At 37.7% G+C, this 25,000-nt stretch overlaps 1 protein-coding gene across 4 annotated transcripts in view; it reads right to left on the reverse strand.

Moving 5' to 3' along the window:
• TP63 (tumor protein p63) overlaps positions 1-25,000 on the reverse strand; it is a 240,708-nt gene that overhangs the window by 24,966 nt on the left and 190,742 nt on the right. For 3 of the 4 annotated variants that reach the window (XM_062177469.1, XM_062177476.1, XM_062177485.1), the window contains exons 5-8: positions 6,220-6,406; positions 3,280-3,395; positions 890-999; positions 96-232 (exon numbers count right to left, since the gene is read on the reverse strand). In XM_062177469.1, the coding sequence (XP_062033453.1) occupies positions 96-232; positions 890-999; positions 3,280-3,395; positions 6,220-6,406 (550 nt within the window). The remainder of the gene's footprint in view (positions 1-95; positions 233-889; positions 1,000-3,279; positions 3,396-6,219; positions 6,407-25,000) is intronic. The other variant, XM_062177495.1, reaches the window with a different exon arrangement.

Genomic DNA, 25,000 nt, shown 5'->3' on the forward strand with positions numbered 1-25,000 from the left:
AGGTCTCATCATAAATTTTCTCTATATCAGCTCCCCCTCCCCCACTGTCTGGAGAAGATGCAACCCTCCCCAACTTGGCCACTACATCTACTTACGGCGCTTCGTACCATCACCGTTCTTTGTGCTGTCCGACACTTGCTGCTTTCTGATGCTGTCTTCATCCGCTTTCCTGTCTCTTCCTGGGCAAGCACAGATCCGGGCCTCAAAGCAACGCCGGCCCAGGACTTGCCCACTGGGAATAAGAGAAGAGAGGAAAAAAAGAGTGCATTTGAAAGAATTTTAAAGGTCCCCTGGATTTCTCCCATTTCTATGTCTACTCCTGGCTACTAACCACCAGCTCACCCACAGCCTCTCTGAGGATAGACCAAAAAGCACTTGGCAAAACACAAAGTGTTCATCTGCCACAAGCAATATTAGTAAATAGCATTCCATTTGTTCTGCAGAGGACCTCCAATTCATTAGCTGAACAGCTGTATTTAGCTACAATTTTGAAGGAAACTTGAGTTAAGCCACTGGATGTCTCCGGATAAAACCCCCTAAGGCAGCCCAGACTTATTCAAAGAAACTGCTAAATGCCTTGGGGTCCACATGAAAACAAACACTGTCTAATCAGAAACAATTGCAGTCAAGTGTCAAGAATTTAGGTATGAAGTGACTTGCACACCTTCCCAGCTCGTTCTCCCACTTCTGTCTTTACCCACCCTCCTCTGTCTCCACTTTCTTAGATCTTTTATATAAGAGTTTGCTGCACAGATTTAAAGCATAAAGGACAAAATCAGGAATAGCTCTCTGCTGTACTTGCAAAGTTAATGATAAAGCAGAGACAATTTCACTTTGCCCTCTGCCCATGAAATTTTAGTAGAATTACAGTTCTACATATGCCACTTACTCTCTGGTTTCCAGAGTAACAATGATTAAAATTGGTCGGCGGTTCATCCCTCCAACACAACTGCTGTTACACATAAAATTGTACAAGACTGTCGTGAATTCGGTGCCGACCTGAGCAGAGGGGAGAAAAGAAACCTGTGTTAAAGTAAGTTGAACTGATCTTCTGCCTTCTCAGTTCTTGCCTCTATTTAAAGAATTCCATTTCTGATGAAGTGGCATGCTTTCCTCTAAGAAGGTAAATTTTGAAATCTATTTTGTCTATTTCTCTTGGCCTTGCCTCCTGAAAAGCTTAAAGCTGAGGTTCCCAATACTGCAGATAACATTAAATGAGATAGAATTTAATTGATCTTTGACTCTTTGGCAATCTCATCTGTATCATACAACTCAAATGGGCCCTACCACATAGGCAAATATCAAAGAAAAGGAAGGGTTGAAAAAAACTGCCAAAATTAGCACTAATACTCCAAACAAATTTTCTCAATGTAGATAAAACAGAATAACATATATTTGAATATATACTTCCATGAATAACACCCTGGAGCTCAAATGGTCCTGAGAATTACATCATCTAGTAAAAGTTGCTCATTTTTGATCAAGGCAATTGGAGCCTAGTGAAGGGGAGACACACACCAAAGATCATCATAAACTGGCAAACCAAAGATCCTTGCTCTTTCTATTACTATGGTGTGTACTATCTACCACAATTTAAACAGCAATTACAAATGTGCAAATGTGCCAGCTGTTCATTCAAACTTCAGCTAAGAAATTGCTTTGACAGTTTCCTTATATTCTCTAATGGCAAGTTCATAGATACAAGGCAGATTTTTGTCCCAGAGTTTCTTTCCAAATACCTTAAACTTCAGAAGGGGTTTTGTTACTGTAATAAGCTTCAAAAATAAATCACTAACCAGTCTTTAATATTTTTTGAATATGATAATTAAATTTGGGCATTAGATTTGCTAACTGGTTATTTTCCATAATTTCTTGAGTATCAACTTATACTTCCTTGAGCCTATCTAACCATTGTTACCAGATTGAGGCACTACTGTACTTGAAAGAATCCTCAGTGTATTAGATCCCATCTAACTTTTTATTCTTAATTTAAAGTTTCAGTTTGTGAGACCATTGTTCTATCTTTGATAATTTCTGTTTCTTTGTGCTAACACCCTTCTTTATTTCTTTTATAGCTAACTTCTGTTTTCTAGTTACTCTTAAGGCTACCTTCACAAGGTTAATTTGGCTTAATTAACTATAGGTTTCCCTATAAGACTGAAAGTGAATGTCTAAGAATAATGCCTGCTGGCTCTCAGGATACTTCTCTTGTTTAAAAATCTAATTTTTAAAACGGTTTTTCCATCTATAATTATTGATCTTTTCACCACTCACTCTTTTCTCAAAAACAAACAGCAAAACCCTGCTTCATTTCTCTACTTCCTTACAGTAGACCTGACTGAACTGTACTTGAGAAATCTGGGGGACAATTAGTGGTGTATTTTATGCTAAATGTAAGTTCTATTGATTAAAAAAAGGAGTTATTTATATCTGAGTTGAAACAAATTTTAACACAGATTGGAAGAAGAAATTTTACAAACTCTCTGGAGAGAACTGCTCTATTTCAGCTCCTTTACCTCTCTAGTTTTCAGTTTACATTAATTAAGTTTGAATAACTTTGTAGGGCCCTGCCAAGTAATAATCTTCATGAAGTATATTGTTAGAGGGAAACTAATCTTACTACATAGTGAATGTGCTTTGGAATTTTAAAATTTAGGGTAATAGTGTCATGAATGGCTTGAAAACGTCTGGTGACTTGCTTATTTTAAGTGATCACCATTAAGTCAGAAAAACATATTTTTAAATGTTTTTTAAATTGCTTTTTGAAAATTTTTAAGCAACGAATTTAAACAACTGCATAAAATAAATTACCATGTTCAGAAGAATAATTGCTCTGAGGATTTCCCATTTATAGAATGCAGCTAGGGTAAGGGTACTTCCATACAGTATTGTTGAATATCCACTACCAGTTTAATTTCCAGTTAGATAAAACAGAGTTATATATAAATCAAACTGCTGGTTCAATTATGATTTGCCATTAAGATATGGGCACAAAGTCATGTTACCAAGTTAATTCAGTACCAGTGTTGGAGTTTTGGAGGGGGGACATGTGGAGCAATGGGAGAGAAGAACTACAAAAAGTCATATATTTGATGACAAGGATTAAAATACTAATAGATGTTAAAAACATTCTCTGTAACTACAATGAATGCTTTCTCATATATATTACATATATATAATTATACATATACACATTATATGCTTATTATACATATACACTTCTTCTTCTTCTTCTTCTTCTTCTTCTTATTATTATTATTATTATTATTATTATTATACCTGAGGTGGCTCATAAGGTACCAGCACACTCTGTCTTCCTGTGATGGGATCTTCTACATATTGGGCATGACTGTTCCCTTCCACACGAATCAAATGACTAGGAGGGGCAATCTGTCCTGCAAATATAGAAAAAGACAAAATAATTAGTTCCTTACCCAGAAGATAAAGAAACCAAAATGAAATTGCATGGACAGTTTCTGATGGTCAAGAAATGACCTGTGTCATAAAGGAAATACACATAATTGAAAAAAGGAACAGTTACTGTTGCCAGATATCTTTCACATGAAGATATCTCAGCTTTTATACCAACAGAAATGCCCGAGATTCTTGTCTGTTTTTAATGGAACAGTCCTATGCTTTGGAATTTAAGGGTAAGGCTATAAGCCTTTGTAGGACTCTATGACTTTATTGTTGTCCTTATTCATGGAGGAAATTTTGCCAACTTCCCGGGAAAATGGAAGAAAGAGGATAAGTTAATTTACAAAAGATCAGTTGGAATAAGAATATGCTGCCAAAAATATGCAAGCAAAAATAACAGAAACAGAAAATAAATCACAGGGTATTCCTTTGCTTATTATTTTCCTCCATCTTCAGACTTGTAGAGGTCATAAACAAACAAACAAACAAAAAACTTGGTGATTTTATTATGCTTAAGGAATTCCAGGTTGGCAACAAGAGGAGGAACCAAGTTTAGAGAGGAGATCAAAGTTTCACAAAACTGTGATGCTTAGTGGAACCCCAAGAGAAAGAAGTTTCTCCAAGGCTTGAGTGCTATAGAGCTGTCCTCAACCTTTGGCTAAGTGAACAGCTGCATTCTATAAACTCTTCAGTAGAAGTAAAAGGGTAAGTGGGGTGGGTGTTTGGAACAGCAGTCAAGACATCACTTGGGTTGCCTACATCCCATGTTAGAGTGACTGGGTTTGAGTTCCAGCTTTACTTCAGATTCCAGTTTCCTGTTAATGGGCATCCTGGAAGGCAGAAGGTGATGACTTGAGTACTTGGGTTCCTGACACCCATGTGAGAGATGTGGGTTGAGTTCCAGGCTCTTGGCTTCAGCCTTGCCAAGCCCCGCTATTAAGGGCATTTAGGGAGTGGAATAGCAGAAGGAAGATCTGTCCTTTTCTCTGTCTTAATAAATAAATACAAATAAATGCTTGCTCCATTGAGGGGGAAAAAACTACTTTAAAGGAAAACCAAAGTGTACCAAGATTATTTCCTGTAATACTTTCTATTATGAGAAATATGAGAAAACAGGGACTGATGTTGTGGTGTAACGGGTTAAGCCAAAACCCGCAACACCAGCATCCCATATGGGCACTGGCTTGAGTCCTGGTTGTTCGGTTGTTCCACTTTTGATCCACTTCCCTGCTAATGCACCTGGTGAAGCAGCAGAGGATGACCCAAATGACTGGAAACCTACCCGAATGTGGGAGACCTGGATGAAGCTCCTAGCTTCAGTCTGGTCTGGCAATGGCCGTTGCAGCCATTCGGGGAATGAACCTATGCATGAAAGATCTCTCTCTCTCTCTCTGTCTCTCTCTCTTTCTCTCTCTGCCTCTTCTTCTCTCTGTGTAATTCTGCCTTTCAAATAAATAAATCTTTAAAAAAAAAATGAGAGGGGTCGACACTTTGGTGTAGCTGGTAAAGCCACTGCCTGAGATGCTGCCATCCCATATGAGCACCAGTTCTAGTCCCAGCTACACCATCTCCCAGTCAGCTCCTTGCTAATGTGTCTGGGAAAGCAGCAGAAGATGGCCCAGGTATTTGGGCCACTGCTCCCAAGTGGGAGACCCAGAAGAAGCTCCTGGCTCTTGGCTTTGGACCAGCCCAGCTCCAGCCACTGCAGCCATTTGGGGAGTGAACCTGTGGATGAAAGATCTATCTATCTCTCTCTCTCTCACGCTCACTCTCTGTCCCTTCCTCTCACTCTGTAACTCTGCCTTTCAAATAAATAAAATAAATCTAACAAAAAAATAAGAAATTAATGTGTAATATATTTCTGTTAAAAATGTTTTGACTATTTTTCTTTTTAAATTTCAAGCTATTGCATTTTTCTTCTATTAATTTTCTCTATCACCTGTTATTTTCTTTATATTTAGACCTCATGGTCCTTAATAGTTTAATATTTTTCCCATGACATACCCCATCCCTTCCTGTATTCTCACCAGTCTTTGCTGATTCCTTATGCCTTCTCAACCCCTTCCTTTCCACTTTTCTGTATATTCTACCAAGTCTCCCCTTCATAGAACAAGAATATTAGATCTATGGGAACGCTTGGAAATGGAAACTTCTGCCAGGTTGTGGTTGAATCTGAGACTCAGAGATGGGGCATAGCATACCCATGTTGGCCCTGAAATTGCTGCTCCTGGAATGCAAGTCCTTCAATTGCTCCTTCCAGCTGATGTTCCAGGTTTTAATTTTTTTACTCTTATCTACTTTTTTACTTTCTCATTTATTTTTCTTCTTACCTACTTTTTTCCTTTTTAAATCATTTCTCTCTTGTTATGATGCTTCCTCTTAGCCGTCCAGTTGTCTACCAGTTTACATTTGGGAAAATCATGTTGAGAAAGACACAGAAGATGAAGGATTCTGTAGCCTGAGGCAACCAGACTAACTATCACATTCCTCTCTTTATACCCTTTCATTTAAACAAAAGCAAAAGCAAGGAGGAAAAAAAAAAAAAAAAGAATGAAGGGAGGGAAGGAGAGAGGAGGGGAATGGGAGTAGAGACCAGTCTAGGTTATATAGTAATTATCAATATTAAATTAAATAGTTCAACCATTGTAAAAGCCACACATGTATTTATCATTATTATTAGATACTCTGTTAGCAAAACAGGCAAACTGAGCTGCCATCAGATAGCAGAACTCTGAATCAGGCAGGTAGGTCGCAAACAAAAATGCCACAAGATCTTTGGCTATCGATTCCAATTTTCATTACCTTCGTTGAATTCACGGCTCAGCTCATGGTTGGGGCACCGTTTCACCACCTCGGTGACATGTTCAGCTTTCTTGTAGACAGGCATGGCACGGATGACAGCGCCCTGTGGAGGTGGGGTCATCACCTTGATCTGAATGGGGCAAGTCTTTGCAATCTGGCAGTACAGTTTCTTCAGTTCAGTGGAATACTGCTTGGAGATGGGGCCGAGGGTGGAGAAAATGGGAGAACCAACAGGAGATACTGTTATACTCAAAATCAGAACAATGGAAATTGATCCACTTTCATAGCCTTTATAGCTACACATTTACCATGGGCTACTCTACTCTCTGGCAATCTTAGAAGAGGAAGTTTATATTCATTAATCAATGGATAATTTTATGTGATTTTAAATTAATTCTTAGGTTGCAAAAATGTTTGACATTTACCAAAACATACTTATGTCATTATTGCCTGTTACTTTCTCTGTAGGATGAAACTGAAGTTTAAAAGAATAATATCATGGGAATGGGAAGCTTCATTCATTACCAGAAACTAAATAGAAAAACAATGTTAGTGTGTACTGAGGGATAGCAAACAATAAAAAAAAAAAAAAAAACAGATTTTTGCTTAGCAGATCATAATTAACCCTGCCCTTAGAATACTCTAGAGAAATTCATAGGAATTAGAGTTCACAGAACTTTTTTTTTTCTTTAAAAGAATGGACTGTCTGGCAGAGAGTGAAGAGATTTGATCTGTGGTTAGCCAGCTAGAAAAACTGCGAAGCAATAGTTCCCTCAGACTGTTACACTTATCTTACATCATCACAATGTAAGAGAATGCAAGAGTTGGAAGGGGCCATTTAGTCCTACATTTTGCCAAAAACAGGCCTAATGTGACACAGCTAACCACGGCACCAAAAGATCCAGACACAGATTTTTTTTTTTTCCACACATAAGTTGAGTGAAATGTTTCCTTCCCAGTCTTTATTCTTCAGGAGGGGAAGTTCATCAGTGGTCGGCTGGATGTAGAATTGGCAAAATAGAGTGGAGAAAACATGAATCCTAGACCCAAACAGGAAAAAGAAAAAGTCTTATCCTGTGGTGCTTCTCTTTCCCAGCTCCAGAGCAGAACAGAAGTCTCCATTCTAATCCTTACACTCTATTAAACCTGATCACCACTGTTCTCTGGGTCAGTGCCCCATCCCTGCATTCCGCCTCACTCAGATGCTGGGCTGAAACCACCCAGGCACTGGAATTGCTGGCCAAGAGTGGAGCACCTAGTAACACTTATCCAAACAAAGGGTAAACACACACACAGGTTGCAATCATAAATTGGCAGCAACATCTTCCCAGGGGAAAGACACAGGGGAGCAGGAGCCAGAGATTCCTTATTGATAGGCCCCACCTCAACTCTGACTAAAGGCAAATATCCTACCCAAAAGCACATTTAAAACAACTACTTTATTGCTGCCTTTTGAAATATAATATTTATTTGAATTATATTTCCTTTTCTCCTAAGTATTTCAATACATGAAATTTTCAGTTAAAATTTCCCAATACAAGAAGAGTATTGCAAAATCCATTCTCCATGCCCAAAGGCCAAGGATTAAACATAGCAAAAGGTTTTTATATAGCTTGAAGAAACAGGAAACATGCCAAAAGTCAGCCACAAAAATAAAATTCTATTTGGAAACCCAGAATGAGATCTAAATGTATGTTTTTGCTCTTCTGTTTTTAATCAATGATACATTTTTTTTTACCAGAGATATCATTTTAGGGCATATTAAGATCTCATTTTTATTGAAAACTGCAGGAAAATAAGCATATCTATTTGTACTTTAGTTAGCAGATGGGTGATACATAATGTAACCATGAGTTTCATAAGATAGACCTTAGGAAAGATGACTAAAAAATAATTTGGTCAACTCCCACCTGAAGGCAAATAAGCTATTCTTCCAAGAATGTAAAGATTGCAAAGATGAAGGAGAGGTGTTCAGAGTAAGACAGTTTCTTAAGGGAAACGTTCCCTCTCAATAATTAATATACTATCAATCAAGCTTGACAAACTGAGTATAAAAAACTAAGAATGAGGTTGGGCACTGTCAAATACTAATTCTCACTCATTCTCAGGGATGGGTACGGGGAATGCAATTTCTGAGTTTAAATAAAATAAATGCTACCAGGCTACTTCAAAATGATCATGGAAAATGGAATATAAAGATGTTTACTTGGCACAAAAATAACTGAAATGCATGCATATGAGCAGCCTTTAGAAATTCATGGAAAACATAATATGGAAAAACGTAGATTTCAAAAATTCTGGGGCCAGTGCCATGGTTCCCTTGGTTAATCCTCCTCCTGCGGTGCCGGCATCCCATATAGGCGCCGGGTTCTATTCCTGGTTGCTCCTCTTCCAGTCCAGCTCTCTGCTGTGGCCTGGGAAGGCAGTGGAGGATGGCCCAAGTGGTTGGGCCCCTGCACCTGTGTGGGAGACCAGGAGGAAGCACCTGGCTCCTGGCTTCAGATCAGTGCAGCATGCCGGCCGTAGCAGCCATTTGGGGCGTGAATCAGTGGAAGGAAGATCTTTCTGTCTCTCTCTCTGTCTAACTCTGTCAAAAAAAAAAAAAATTCTTGTAACAAAATAAAATTATCTCTTAAACCTATTTTCCAAGAACTTTCTGAAGCACCACAAGGCTTCATCCTTTACAGAGGTCTGTTGCTAGTAATCTAATCCCCATACAACCTTTTAGGAAGGAATCACAGGTACACAATCTCTAATCTGATGTCAGAAGTTTCAGAATCCAGGATGGTTTGGATCTGAGAAAGAGAGGAGAGTTCATATAGTATACATTACAAACACCTGCAGCAGGAATGAGGGCATTATTCCATGATCACACAGGAACATTTCTGCAGAATTCATAAATATTCATACTCACGGGGCAGTGCGGTGAAGCCTAGAGTTTGGGCTGGATTTCACAAATTTAGGAAATCTAAACAAAACAAATCAATTCTGGGGTTTCAGAGGTCTTTGAATTTCAGACTTTGAGATAACAGATGAAGGACTTATATTACTACCCCAGACTTACAGATAAGAAAAGTAAGGCACCAACAGGACTTGCCTGAGGTCACCCAGAAACCTGCTTATTCCTAGTTCAGCACCAACTGTTGCTCATTTCTCAGTTCTCTTAGCTCAGCAGCACCAATTTTTATACTTTTACGTTTTTCTAATTTCTAACAAGGTGGCTCCTTTCTGAATCAAGTTATGATGTATACAAACTTCTCCAGCATGAAAATGGAGCCCCAAACGGTCTACTTCAACATTTTCTACATTTATTTCTGAATACATTATTTGCTCATTTAATTGCAAGTAATAGAGCTGAAAAGCCCTGGGCTAGGAGCAAGTTGATGTAGGCTCTAGCATCAGATTTCTTCCGTCTGGTCAGTACTTCCTCTATGGTTCTAAGGAATTCAAGAGTTAGGGCCTGCTCTTTATCCTGGTTTATTAACGACCTTATCAGGTCCATTGTTTTCTGGCTCTATTTTTCAACTTCTCAACACCCCTACACACACACACCTCAAACATACACTTACTTTTGACCTCATGTTCTACAAACTATTTGATGAAAATTTCCTAAAGACAACATGCATTCATTATCCTAATTCAGATGTGTGATTCCTCTCCTGCCATGCTCATGTTTTTCTTCTGTTCGCCACACCATGCCAGAGTAATTTAGTTAACATTTCTCAGCTAGAACTGTATCTGGTATTGTAGGCCATATTTTCCAATTTTAGTGGCAAGGGTTTCATATGTGACTAAGTCAAAATTTCCAATGAGGGCTAAGACGCATTGTGTTGATTGCTTCTGGTTAAGCACCAGACAATTTAGTAACTGAGGGGGCTGAAGTAGTTTGGCAACATCAGCTCTTTACAAAGCCAAGTCTATACCACTATATTTGCTTCACTGTTTTCAAATAGATTCTGTGAAGATATTTTTTCCAGTATTACATTCACTTTTTCTTGATCTAAAGTATGACAACAATTTCCAGGACTTGTCCACTTCTTTGCTCTCATTATAGTTTTACCTTCCCAGAATCTTATACAAACAGAAAAATAGAGGGAATAATTTTATGTGATATGGCTTTTGAGATTCATTCATGTTGTTGTGTGTATTCCAACTTTTCCCTAGTAGAATAACCTTATTTATCAATTCATCATCATTTTGAATTTTTATTATGAATAAAACTATTATGAGCATTCATGTGCAGATCTTTCTGATCTAGTAGTATGATTGCTGGGTAAATGTACAGTTAACTTCATAATGAACTGCTGAACTGTTACAAAGAGGTTGGGTCATTTTACAGTGATACTTGTAATATATGAGGGCATTTGTATCAACATTTGATACTGTCATTTCTTTTATTCACAACATTCTAGTATGCATATAGATTTCACTGTGGCTTAAATTGGCAGTTCTCTGGTGATTAATGCTTCACACCATTTCAGATACTTATTTTGTTTGTATTTGCATAAAATAAATGTATTCATAATTTGAATTATTTACATATTTTCTATTTTTTGAATTACGTATGCATATCTCTACATTTTTACATTTTAGTTTTTAATTCAGCTATTTGTACTCATAATTTGAGTTGTAAAATTTTTTTAAATAACCTGTAAACAAGTTTTTAACCAGATACAAATTTTTTAAATACATTTTCTCCCAGACTGAAGTTTGTGTTTTTACCTGCATACGTATGCTTCTCTAAAAAAGTTCCTTTTGAGGAATATTCAATATTTTGCCTCCTGCTTTAATATCTAAAAAATCTTGGCTTGACCTAATACTAAAGGATTTGTTATATTTTTATTTAAGAAGATTTATAGGATGAGCTCTCATTTCTAGGACTATATTTTCTATTTTCAGTCATTTGTTGTATATGTGTGAGGTAAGGGTCAAAACTGTGCTTTTTAATAGATACTCAACTGTTTGTACACCATATTATGAATAGGTTATCTGTATCTTTTCTCCTATTGAGCTGTGCTGGGCATCTTTTTTGAAAATTAATTGTTTACCCGTGCTCAGGTCTACACTCTGTATACTCTCTTTTCTATTAATCATATGCCTATCCATATATCAATATCAAATTGCCTGTATTACTCCAATTTACTGACAAAAAAAAATGAGGTTGTCAGACTCCTTTTATTTGGTTCTCCTTTTTCAAAACTGGCTATAACAGGCCTTTTGAATTTCCATACAAAATTTACAAGCATATTTTCAGTTGCTACAGAAATGCCTGGTATGATTTTTTATTGAAACTGTGTCCACTAAATATCCTCTCAGGGAGAACTGATATCTTAGCAGTGCTGTTCTTTCTAAACCATGAGTTGTATAGTTTCTATTTCCAATTAATTAGGGTAACTTTAATTTAGTTCAGGAGTATTTTACGCTTTTCAATTTTATAATATTTTATAATATTTTATAATTTTATAATATTTTATAATATTGTACAAATTTTGTTAGACATTCTTTTTCATTTAAAAAATGGTTTTAAAAGACATTGCTTTTCCAAAATTTAAATTTGCAGACTTTAAAGAAATATTTTCATGTTGGTTTCCAGTATTTATAAACATGGTTGATTATATTTTGCATGCTATTTTTTGACTTTGCTAAACTTATTACTTTTAGTAGCTTTTAGTAGATGTCTTATGATCTTCTACATAGTTGATCGTGTCAACTGCAAATAGAGAAAGTGTTTCTTTTTCTTTTCCAAGCTGTGTTTAATTTAGTTTTTATTCTTACTTAACTCTAAGAATTGAACTAGCCTTCAATTTGCTATTATTAGTTTCTTTTTAAATTGGATTCTTAGATCACTGATTTTAGACTTTAATATTTTTCCAATATAATCATTGAATCCTACAAAATTTCTTGTAAGCACCTCTTACCTAAATCCACAAATTTTTTGTATATCTAATTCTAAATATTGAGGAACATGGCAAAAATTTTGGAGGGGTTCCTTCAGTCCTCATTTTCAATATAATAAGGGACAACACATTATCAGAAAAATAATTCTTCAACATAGATCTGCTTATTTCAGAGCTCCCTTTCTATTTCACAGTTATTTACCTTACATACTTCTCTTAAACATGCTAAACAGATTTTTTCGTTGCTATTTCTACAATCACCTTACATTTGTAGGTAGATTTACATTCAAGAACTTAGTTGATTTATAACTGAAAAGAGAATCTTTTACAGGTAAGAATTAGATTGGGAAAGCTCATTGTATTGGATTTCCAGTAGCTCTTTAGAAGAACACCAAACATTTCCTATTTGAAGGTCTTAGTCTCTCCCTATAGTGTTGGCACTATGAGAAGAAGTTATAGAGATTAAAAACTTTCATCACTTTCTTCCAACATCTTTTTCTACAAATTTCTTTCTTCATAATTATAATATCACATGGACATAGAAATTTTAGAAAAATGACTTCTTCTATCCAGAGATCCAGATTAATATTTTAGACTTTTTAATGTATACACAAATACATACAATATACACATACTATAAAAAACTATAGAAATTGGGGACATATAAAATGAAGCTTGGTATTCATTTTTTATTTGACATATCATGAGCATGTTCTAATGTAAAAATATATAATTTTAAGTGATTGCTGTTGCAGTATTAAAAATAAATATACCATGATTTATTTAATCATACCCTTATTATATGGTACAAATTTTACATCAGTGTACAAATAGCACTGTGTATCGCTTTCAATATGTAACCCTTTAGTACACAATTAGGTTTCAGATCTGTTTTCAATTAGGAAATTTGAATCAATGTAGATTTTAGTATTAGAGAAAATTCTGAAGCCAAGCTGAATTTTCCCCCTTAAATTAAGTAAATTGCTTTTTCTCTATAGCTCCTTGTAGGATTTTTTAAAATTATTATTTTTTTATTTTATTTTATTTTATTTTTTTTTATTTTTTTGACAGGCAGAGTGGACAGTGAGAGAGAGACAGGGAGAGAAAGGTCTTCCTTTTGCCGTTGGTTCACCCTCCAATGGCCGCCGCGGTAGGCGTGCTGCGGCCGGCGCACCGCGCTGATCCGATGGCAGGAGCCAGGTGCTTCTCCTGGTCTCCCATGGGGTGCAGGGCCCAAGCACTTGGGCCATCCTCCACTGCACTCCCTGGCCACAGCAGAGAGCTGGCCTGGAAGAGGGGCAACCGGGACAGGATCGGTGCCCCGACTGGGACTAGAACCCAGTGTGCCGGCACCACAAGGCGGAGGATTAGCCTAGTGAGCCGCGGCGCTGGCAGGATTTTTTAAAATTATTTTTTAGAAAAAGAAGTAATTGAGATGAGCATTTGGCCTAGTGATTAAAAACATCTACGACCCACACAGAAATTCCTGGGTTCAATCCCATCTCTGTTCCAATTTCAGCTAATGTGGATGCAGGGAGACAGCCGTGCTGACTCAATTGAGAACCAGACTGAGCTCCCACTTTGCAGGTTAGGGGCAGCCAAGCACAGACTGTTAAAGGCACTTTAAGAGTGAATCAGTGAATGGGAGCTCGTTTCTCTCTCTCTCTGACTCTCCCTCTCTTTCTATAACTCTGCCTTTCAAATTTTTTTTAAAATGACGATCTGCCACATTTTTTAATATAGGGTCCTAATTTGCTTTTGTAGCAAGATAGAGCCAGAGTTAACATTTGTATCTTTCACATCTATTTTACATTTTTCAATTTTGTTCCACCAGGCTTTTTTATTTATATATTTGAAAGAGTTACAGGGAGAGAGGGAGGGAGGGAGACACAGAGAGAAAGATCCCACATCCACTGGTTCACTCTCCAAATATCTTCAATAGCAATAGCAATAGTCCCTTGGGGTCTGCCATATATGTGACAGGGGCCCAAGCAATTAGGCCATCCTCTACTGCTTTCCCAGATGCACTAGCAGGGAGTTGGATCTGATATGGACCATATGGGACTCAAACTGGTGCTCATGGAGGATTTCCCAGGTGGCATCTTAAACCACTATGCCAAAACATCAGCTCCTCCACCAAGCTTTTAAGTGATAAAATTGCTTCAAGGGGACCAGCGCTGTAGCCTTAGAGGTAAAGCTGCTGCCTGCAGTGCCATCATCCCATATGGGTGCCAGTTCGAGTCCAGGCTGCTCCACTTCTGATCTAGCTCTCTGTTATGGCCTGAGAAAACAGTAGAAGATGGCCCAAGTCCTTGGGTCCCTGCACCTGTGTGGGAGACCCAGAAGAAGCTCCTGGCTCCCGGCTTTCAAACAGCCCAACTCTGGCCATTGTGGCCATTTGGGGAGTGAACCAGTGGATGGAAGATATCTCTCTCTCTCTCTCTCTCTCTGCCGCAGCCTCTCTATAACTCTGCCTTTCAAATAAATAAATTAATCTTTTTTAAAAAATTGCTATGAGATTCAGTTAATAGAATGAGTTTTCAATTTAGTTCAGCAATTTTTGGGAATCATAAATATTTTAGTGGAAACTTAGAGTGCTGTTTACCAGTTGCCACTGTGAACTAAAGATGATATTTATTCACCCCATGTGCGCAGCAGGCAATAACTAACTGAAAAGCATTACTGGACATACAGGGCACAACTCTAAACACTCATTCTGAACTGGGAACAGAGAGAAATAAGATTAAAATGCCATGAAAAACAGGATATTATGTACTTTCACTTCCTAGTATAGTAACTGAAATATAAAATAAATTGAAAGAAAAAAATCACTCAACCTTCACCTTTAAGTTGTTTACAGTCTAGAGGCAGAGTGAAGCAGATACAACCAAAATACCCTGGGTAAAGTAAAGGCATGTAAGAAGTGCCACGGGATTGTGGAGCTTAGACTACTTAGCCAGGAAGCGGTATGTTTGGAATTTACTAACCATCTTCGACATTCAAGACTGTTTTATGTGTGGCAACTTTACATTGAGCCAAAACAAAGTCTATCTGTAAGGTGCTAACATTCTAGAATTAACAAATAAATACCATGTCAGATGGTGAAGTGCTATAAGAAAAAGTAAACCAGGGTTATTTCAAAGATCAGAGAGAGAGAGAGAGATGAGATCTGAGAGAGTTGGGGAGAGAAAATTATTTGATCAAAGATTGCTAGGGAAGGATTCTTTGAAAGGCTGATATGTAATAAAAGATCTGAATGAAGTAATGGGCTGGGTCTAACACTACACCTGGGAGGCAATATTAGCGACAACAAGTGTTACAGTCATGGATGATCATGCCTGGAATGAGCAACAGTTCATTCGGACGGCAATAAGCAAAGCTTACTGTGGTAGGCAGGGGGAAAGATCAAAGATCAGAGAGAATCTGAAGTGCAGATCATGCAAAGCCTTGTAAGCCAAGGTGAGGATCTGAGCTTTCCTTGATATGACATAAAGCCACCAGAGCAAGTGATACAATCTGATATCATTTTAATATGATTATGCTAGCTGTTATGTGAAGAAAAGACATTATGGAATCAACATGGAGGCAAGGAGAGTAGTAAAGAGGCTAATAGAAACACTCTAAATCAACAAGAGCAAATGGGACCAACAGGGGAGGTAACAAGAAGTTGCTGTGTGGATATATTTTAGTAAGAATTGCTAACAGATTGACTGAAGATAAGAGGGAAAGAGCAAGGAAGAAAAAAATCATATAGGGAATGACAGTTAAAGTAGGCTTTTAGAATAAAGTATCATTCACTAACTGGATTGTATCCTCAAGAAGGGGGGGGAAGAAGAAGAGCCACATAGCCAACAACATCCTTTTAACAAGAAGAGTCAGCATGAGTGAAATAAAGTAGCATTAACTGGGTATGAAAATGGATGGTCTGGGCAAAGGAGGAGGGAGAACAGAAAGCAATGAGGCTAAACTCGGAAGGCAGCTACCTGATTCTAAGTGCCTTGAATATCACAAGAAGCTTACATCAATAGGCAAAGAAAAGCCACTAAATATTTCAAGACTGTCAAAAGACCTAACAACTCCTACATATTTAGAAATACAGTGCTGGAAGGAGCAAGACTGAAGCAATGTAAGAAGAAGGAGAGCCATCAGGAGCTATTCAGGCAGAAAATGAGGAGGGCTTAAACTAGGGCAGTAGACAGTAAGTAAAAGGCGCAGAGATCAAAGAAATCATTCAGAATTGGCAAAATCCAGCCTCCTTGTTTTCATCATGAAGATATGCAGGGAAGCATTAAAACTGACCAATAAATTTTATTCTTTAGAACAAAAGATGCTTGCAAAATTACAACATTATTTCCTTATTCCTTTTTCTAAAATCAAAGGAAAATAAATGAGTTAGATTTAACATAAAGCTTCAGATATTCAGCACACAGTTGAAAACTGTCTTAGTTAATGGACTTGTCAACAAGTAGAAAAAAAGAAAAAGGATTTAATTCTGGACAAATAAAATTCTACGAGGAAACGCTGGACTTTATAGGCCAATGTTGTTGTGAAGGAGGAAAGGGTCATTTCTCAAAGCCAATAGCAATAGGAATTGGACTTTTGCCCAAGACCAGCAATTGTGGATATTTACTGGACTAGGAATTAAAAAACAAATTTAAATTCTGCCTCTTGGGCCTGGCATTGTGGCATAGTGGGTAAGCTATGGTTTCCAAACTGAAATAGAAAAAAAAAAAATGAACTGCACATATCTTACAGTGAAAGAAAATATCATGGATATGAAAATCCTTAGTAAACAGTTAAGATAAACTTAAAGTCATGTACAAAAATATTTCAAAATGTTTCAGGGCAACTGATATCCTATTATGAGTAGACCTGAGTACCCTACTTCTGATCCAGCTCCTTGCTAATACAACTGGGAAAACAAGTGAAAATTACCTAAGTGTTTGGAACCCTGCAACCCATGTGGGAGACCCAGATGGAGCTCCAGGCTTTAGCCTGGTCTAGTCTCAACTATTGTGGCCATTAAGGGGTGACCTAGTAGGTGGAAGATCTCTCTCACACATACTCTCTGAAACTCTGCCTTTCAAATAAATAAATAAATAAATCTTTTTTAAAAATTCAAGGAAAATAGATTAAACATTTAAATTTGACAAAATTTTTTTATTTCATTATTCTTCCATAATACTCATTTTTCTTTTTTATTTATTTATTTTTTGACAGGCAGAGTGGACAGGGAGAGAGAGAGAGAGAGAGAAAGGTCTTCCTTTTCCATTGGTTCACCCCTCAACAGCCGCTGCGGCCAGCGTGCTGCAGCCGGCGAACCGCACTGATCTGAAGCCAGGAGCTAGGTGCTTCTGGTCTCCCATGAGGGTGCAGGGCCCAAGGACTTGGGCCATCCTCCACTGCACTCCCGGGCCACAGCAGAGAGCTGGACTGGAAGAGGAGCAACTGGGATAGAATCCAGCGCCCCAACCGGGACTAGAACCCGGTGTGCCCGGTGCCGCAGGCGGAGGATTAGCCTACTGAGCTGTGGTGCCGGCCTTTGTTTTATTTTATTTTATTTATTTATTTATTTCTGACAGGCAGAGTGGACAGTGAGAGAGAGAGACAGAAAGAAAGGTCTCATAACACTCATTTTTCAATTGCTTCTTGGCCTTTTGGCTAAGATCAAGTGTAATACTCATTTTTCTCATGTACTTTTTGAAGTACCGTTGTGTTATGACCATGACTCAAACCTCCTATTTCTAAGATCCTCCACATAGAGTGTTTAATGAAGCTTCAGTAGTTTTGGGAAAATCATAAAAACATTTTATCACCTAGTGAGGAACTGCTTGTTGCTAGATAAAAGTCTGCCAAAATTCAAATATTAATCATTTACAATGAATCACAATTCAATTCATTCTTATCTGCTAGTAGACAATAAGCTATATACTTATGTATCAATAATATAATTTTATGTGTCCTTAAAACTTCACTAAATTTCACTGGACTATATTTATCTTTAGCAATCTACTACGTTTACTTCCCTTGCTTTTAAGATTTATCCATGTTCTTATTTATAAATTATTTCATTAATTTTAATAGTTGCAATGACTGAGGGGAGTGAGATAATTGACAACAATATTGCATTTTTGCATTTCTGAATTTTATTTAGAGAAAAAAATTGGAGCAATATAGAAGATGTGCACATTTTGGTATATACTCAGGTATTATAATATACTTACTGCTTATGTAAGTTTGAGGTATTTCCTAATTAAAATTTTTAATGAATAAATTTAACAGGAGTGGGGACACTGTTATAGATCTATGATTTTAGAAGACAAAAGTAAGATGTTTGAACAAAAAAGTATACACAATTGCATTACTTGTCCAAACTTTCATCTCCCCTGATTTTCAGAAACAAGACTGAGGCTTAAAGAGGTGAAGTGATTTTTATTAAGTAAATAAATATTTGTTGGACCATTTGCTTCATTTCAGGCTCTTCCTTAGATACAAGAAAACCAGCAGAATTCTGTACTCTAAGAGAGTTGTTCTACAGGAAGCACTACCATTCAATACATCATTTCTCAAGTTGTAATACATGTTCTGGAGAAAAGGCAAAACATGAAGGTCTACTTAGTTTGGATGGTCAGCAAGGAATCTCTTAAAAAATTATTTCTGGGGCTAGAATTTGGTGAAGCAGTTAAGATGCCAAATGGGATACCTGCATCCCATATTCAAGTGGCTGGTTTGAGTCTTGGGTCCTCTGCTTCAGAACCAATTATTGTTATACACATCCTGAAAGACAGCAGATAATGGTTCAAGTACTTGGGTTCCCCTGCCAGCCAGGCAGGAGACCCAGATTGAGTTCCCAGCTCCTAGTTTCAGTCCAGCGCAGTCTTGGCTGTTGTGGACTGGGGGAGTGAACCAGTAGATGAAAAATCTGTCTATCTATTTCTCTACCTTTCAAATAACATGAAAAATAAATGAATTTAAAAAGCCATTTCTAAGAGTTTTACAACCAGGCAATGAAGGAATAAGTTCATTTTCCTAATTTTTATGAAGCTCTTACTAATTACAGAGTTTCCATGGAAAACCAACCTAACATTTTTAACCAAGGGCCTGGTTCTATATTTCTATTATTGAATCACCCTGCATGAATACACTTTTAAGAAGCCTAAAATTTCAAACGAAGTTATATAAGGAGGATTCAAGTTTAGAGAACATTTGGTTCAGCCACTTCAATTTCAAAGGAGGAATCCAAAATCTAAAAACTAGATGAGATTTGCTCAAAAACACTTAGCAACCAGGATCATCTGAACATACAGACCGAAGTCCCTCCTCATATATCAACTATTCTTAAGGGTAACAATGTGGAATCAAAACTGAACTGGCATTTTTGATACCAGAAAGAATATACATATATATGTATATATATTATCCTATATAAAAAGATATGTGTGAGTAGATTCTATATGTGGATTTATTCATTTTTTAAAACTTTTATTTAATAAATATAAATTTCCAAAGTACAGCTTTTGGATTACAGTGGCTTTCCCCCCCTGCCATAACTTCCGTCCCACCTGCAACCCTCCCATATCCCACTCCCTCTCCCATTCCATTCACATCAAGATTCATTTTCAATTATCGTTATATACAGAAGATCAACTTAGTATATATTAAGTAAAGATTTCAACAATTTGCACCCACATAGAAACACAAAGTATAAAGTACTGTTTGAGTACTAGGTATACCATTAATTCACATTGGACAACACATTAAGGACAGAGATCCTACATGGGGAGTAAGTGCACAGTGACTCCTGTTGTTGACTTAACAACTGACACTCTTGTTTATGGCGTCAGTAATCACCCGAGGCTCTGACATGAGTTGCCAAGGCTATGGAAGCCTTTTGAGTTCACCAACTCCGATCTTATTTAGACATGGCCATAGTCAAAATGGAAGTTCTCTCCTCCCTTCAGAGAAAGGTACCTCCTTCTATGATGGCCCGTTCTTTCCACTGGGATCTCACTCACAGAGATCTTTCATTTAGTTTTTTTGTTTGTTTGTTTGTTTGTTTGTTTTTTGCCAGAGTGTCTTGGCTTTCCATGCCTTTCCATGCCTGAAATACTCTCATGGGCTTTTTAGCTGGATCTGAATGCCTTAAGAGCTGATTCTGAGGCCAGAGTGCTGTTTAGGACATCTGCCCTTCTATGAGCCTGCTGTGTATCCTGCTTCCCATGTTGGATCTTTCTCTCCTTTTTAATTCTATCAGTATTAGCAGAATCTAGTCTTGTTTGTGTGATCCCTTTGACTCTTAATCCTATTATTATGATCAATTGTGAACTAAAACTAATCACTCTGACTAGTGAGATGGCATTGGTACATGCCACCATGATGGGATTGAATTGGAATCCCGTGGCACATTTCTAACTCTATCATTAGAGGCAAGTCCGATTGAGCATGTGCCGAATTGTACATCTCCCTCTCTTATGCCCACTTTTATATTTAGCAGGGATCACTTTTCAGTTAAATTTAAACACCTAAGAATAATTGTGTGTTAATTAAAGAGTTCAACCAATGGTATTAAGTAGAACAAAAAAAAAAATACTAAAAGGGATAAAGTATTAAGTTGTTCATCAACAGTCAGGACAAGGGCTGATCAAGTCACCGTTTCTCATGGTGTCCATTTCACTTCAACAGGTTTCCTTTTTGGTGCTCGGTTAGTTGTCACCGATCAGGGAGAACATATAAAGAATATATATTAACACACAATTAGAAAATTACATTATTTGACAAACAAGTTTAGAGTTCATAAAACATAAATATATGATCACTAACTTGCTATGGGATTACAAGCATGCTAACTTTTGCCTCAGTATTATATCTTTTTAATTTAATATATATACTCGTTTAGAAGTTGATATTTTGGGGACTGGCTTTGTGGTGTAGTGGCTGGCATCCCATGTGGCTGCCAGTTCATGTTTCAGGCTGCTCCAGAACATGATGCAGTTTCCACTTATGATCCAGTTTCCTGCTAATGCACCTGGGAAACCAGCAAATGATAGCCCAAAGTCCTTTGGCTGCTGCACCCATGTGTGAGACCTAGATGAAGCTCCTGGCTTTGGGCAGGCTCAGCTCTGGCCATTGCAGCCATTTGAGGAATGAACCAGTGGATGGAAGATAGAGCCAGTGTCTGTCTGTCTGTCTTTCTCTCCCTGCTCCCCCTCCTTCTCCTTCTCTCCCTCCCTCTCCCTCTCACTCCCTCTCTCTCCCCTTCTCTCTTCCCTGCTCTCTCTGTAACTATGCCTTTTAAACAAATAATCTTTTTAAAAAAAAAACAAATTGAGATTTTCTTCACTAAATTGTAACCACAATCTCAGAATGAAGCTTAAATGTAAGAATACTATAAAATGCCCACTAATTGTGTTAAGAACCATTTCTAGCCGGCGCCGCGGCTCACTAGGCTAATCCTCCGACTGTGGCGCCGGCACACCGGGTTCTAGTCCCGGTTGGGGCACCGATCCTGTCCCGGTTGCCCCTCTTCCAGGCCAGCTCTCTGCTGTGGCCAGGGAGTGCAGTGGAGGATGGCCCAAGTGCTTGGGCCCTGCACCCGCCTGGGAGACCAGGAGAAGCACCTGGCTCCTGGCTTCGGATCAGCACGAAGCGCCAGCCGCAGCGGCCATTGGAGGGTGAACCAACGGCAAAAGGAAGACCCTTCTCTATGTCTCTCTCTCACTGTCCACTCTGCCTGTCAAAAAAAAAAAAAAAAAAAAAAAAAAGAACCATTTCTACTCCATTAAATTTTGAGTTTAATGAGTCTTCAGACTTTCTGCCATTCTCTCTCTCTCTCTTTTTTTTTTTTTTCTTTTTGACAAGCAGAGTAGACAGTGAAAGAGAGAGACAGAGAGAAGGTCTCCCTTTGCCGTTGGTTCACCCTCCAATGACCACCACAGCCAGCGCACCGTGCTGATCCGAAGCAGGAGCCAGGTGCTTCTCCTGATCTCCCATGGGGTGCAGGGCCCAAGCACTTGGGCCATCTTCCACTGCACTCCCGGGCCACAGCAGAGAGCTGGCTGGAAGAGGGGCAACCGAGACAGAATCTGCTGCCCCGACCGGGACTAGAACCCGGTGTGCCGGCGCCACAGGCAGAGGATTAGCCTACTGAGCCACGGCACCGGCCTCTGCCATTCTCTTAACATGTTCAGATAAGCCATTAGATACAGTTGTGGCTCTTTAAATTATATAAATTTTAATTTGAAATTAGAAAGCAAAGTACTGTGATGAAAAAAAAAAAAGAAGAAGAAAAAGGAAGAAAACATATTGAAAAGAACATGCTTCTATACGTGGAAGTGATTGATCTCTCAGGAACATATAAAAATCAGCTCCTCACTAACAAACTTCAGGCAACTCATGTGATCTCCCTAAACCTTGAATTAAACAATCCATAGGTGGGGCTGGCGCTGTGGCACAGCAGGTTAAAGCACTGGCCTGATTCACAGGCATCCCATATGGGTGCCAGTTCGAATCCTGACTGCTCCTCTTCTGATCCAGCTCTCTGCTATGGCCTGGGAAAACAGTAGAAGATGGCCCAAGTCCTTGGGCCTCTGCACCCACGTGGGAGACTTGGAAGAAGCTCCTGGCTCCTGGCTTTGGATGGGCACAGCACTGGCTGTTGCAGCCTTCTGGGGAGTGAATGAGCAGATGGAAGACCTCTCTCTGTGTGTCTCTACCCCTCTCTGTAATGCTGTCTTTCAAATAAATAAAATAAATTTTAAAAAATTTTAAAAAATAATCCATAGGGTAAAAAATAAAAGACATTTATCAGATAATCTTATATTACTTCTTACATTTTATGATTAGGTACAAATGTTTTCCAGAACCCATTTGTCACATTCACAATGAAAAGATAACTCTTTTTTAAAAAATGTGGAGATGAAACTATTGATTATCTTTCTGATTTCTGATTTCTGATCAGAAATACATAAAACGAGGAGAACTCACTCAAAAATTTACTCAGTTTTAAACAACCATATGAACAAGGTATTTTTATAGTGTCATAGAGCTACCTGGAAATGAAGAAATAAGCTATCTGGTTATACAATATCCTTGACAAAATGGAAAATCAAGCTTTGCCTAAGTTGTGTTTTGTTTTGAGAGGGAGAGGAGGAGCTTTGGCATATTGAAGGGTAAGCAATTTGAGCCAAATATCATGTTCAAATAAAATAACTACCAGGATTTTGGAAAACAAGAGTAAATCCAGCTCCTTTACTAATAATATGTTGCAAAGAGAAGCTCTGTGTGTATGTTGGAGGGGGGCATTCCAGTGACTAGGACCATTCCATCACCATCTGCCTCAGTGACATACTATATTACATGTTCTTGGCTGCCAGACTGGTAATTCAGTATCACAATGCATAGACATGCCAGCTAATATGAGCATGCACCTGCATAATTTCTCAATAGCTTCTTTTCCTAAAGGTACAAACAAGAGTCTCCCCACTAAATCGTAAATTAAAAAAAAAAAAAAATAACTTCGTTCAACCTCTCCCAGAGGAAGTGCCACAAATGTATGCAAATCTCAAATTTGATGGTTTTCTTGATTCCTCAAATATCTAGGAATGTGGATGAAATGAAGCCCATAGAACAATTAAAGCAATAATTATAGAATCCACCTCTCTAGTCAATCCCTCTTCATGGAAGGAACTGTGCAGGGTCAAAGATCCCTTGATGCTGCAGTTCAAGATTAATGTGCATCTGTTGTGCTATCATGGTTAAAAGGAACAATTTGAAATTTCTTCTAACATAACTCTGTATATTATGCTTTTTGTACATTGACTCACATAGTAAATAACATTGGCTTCTAAACCCATATGTATTTGTAGGTCATTAACACTTAGGACAAACTACTAGTCCTGGAGAATAACTGGGTCTTAAAAGAGAGAAAAACTTAAGATTAAATACATCAATGATTAGTTCACTTTATTTCTGGACTTCTGAATGCATCTGGTTTTATTTCAAAAATGAAGAAATAAAAAATAGTGAGACTTACAAATAATCTAAAAGATAACAACCATTCACTAAGAGGAAATGCTAGGTACATTCCTAATTTATGGTTCCTATTTCCAGAGAGTTTAAAAGAATGGAGCAGGTAAAATGTGGTCTGTAAAACCTTGAATAATCTAAATTACTTGACAAGAGAAAAAAAAAAAAAAGCCAAGCCCAAAAGCTGTCATGGCAGTTCCATTAATCCAAGATTAGCCATAATCAAGTACAAAGCCTGCCTCAATTTAGACAGCACTATCCTAACATATTCAGTGATTTATTTTTTTCCTTTTCTCAACTGTATTCCTGTGATTTGCCAAATTAAAAATGTCCTTTTATAAGGCTAAGAGAGTAATGAAGTTAAGAATTGGAAATAAAGTCATACAGCACAGATAGAGAGTTTGATGATGATAAAATAAAGTTCCAGCAACTAATTCTGGTGTGTGGTGAGGGTGGGGGAGATTCAAAGGAAGAAAAAATGAGATACATGGATATAAGAATGTTAATGGTTAAATATATTTTGATCAGAAGGCTTAGGGAAATCAATTCTAAAGGTCTAATTCACTTACATGCAAAAATAGTCCAAATCAGAAAAGACTTGACAAAACTACTGTTTGTTATGTTACATAAACACTCATAATTAATAACTTTAGGGCATCAAATTGTATGATCCAAGTATATACCTATATATTCTGGCTTGCTCTCTACAAATAAATTCACCCAAGAAACATTATATATTTCATATCTAGGATTCCATTTAAAATTTTTTAATAATTAAAAGTTCAGCTCTGAGTTTCTCGTTAAGTATATCCACTCTGAACAAATGTCAGCTCAGTGCTGGATCATGTATCAAAATATTC

The sequence above is a fragment of the Lepus europaeus genome, chromosome 2 (assembly GCF_033115175.1).
Source record: "Lepus europaeus isolate LE1 chromosome 2, mLepTim1.pri, whole genome shotgun sequence".
Taxonomy (NCBI): Eukaryota; Metazoa; Chordata; class Mammalia; order Lagomorpha; family Leporidae; genus Lepus; species Lepus europaeus.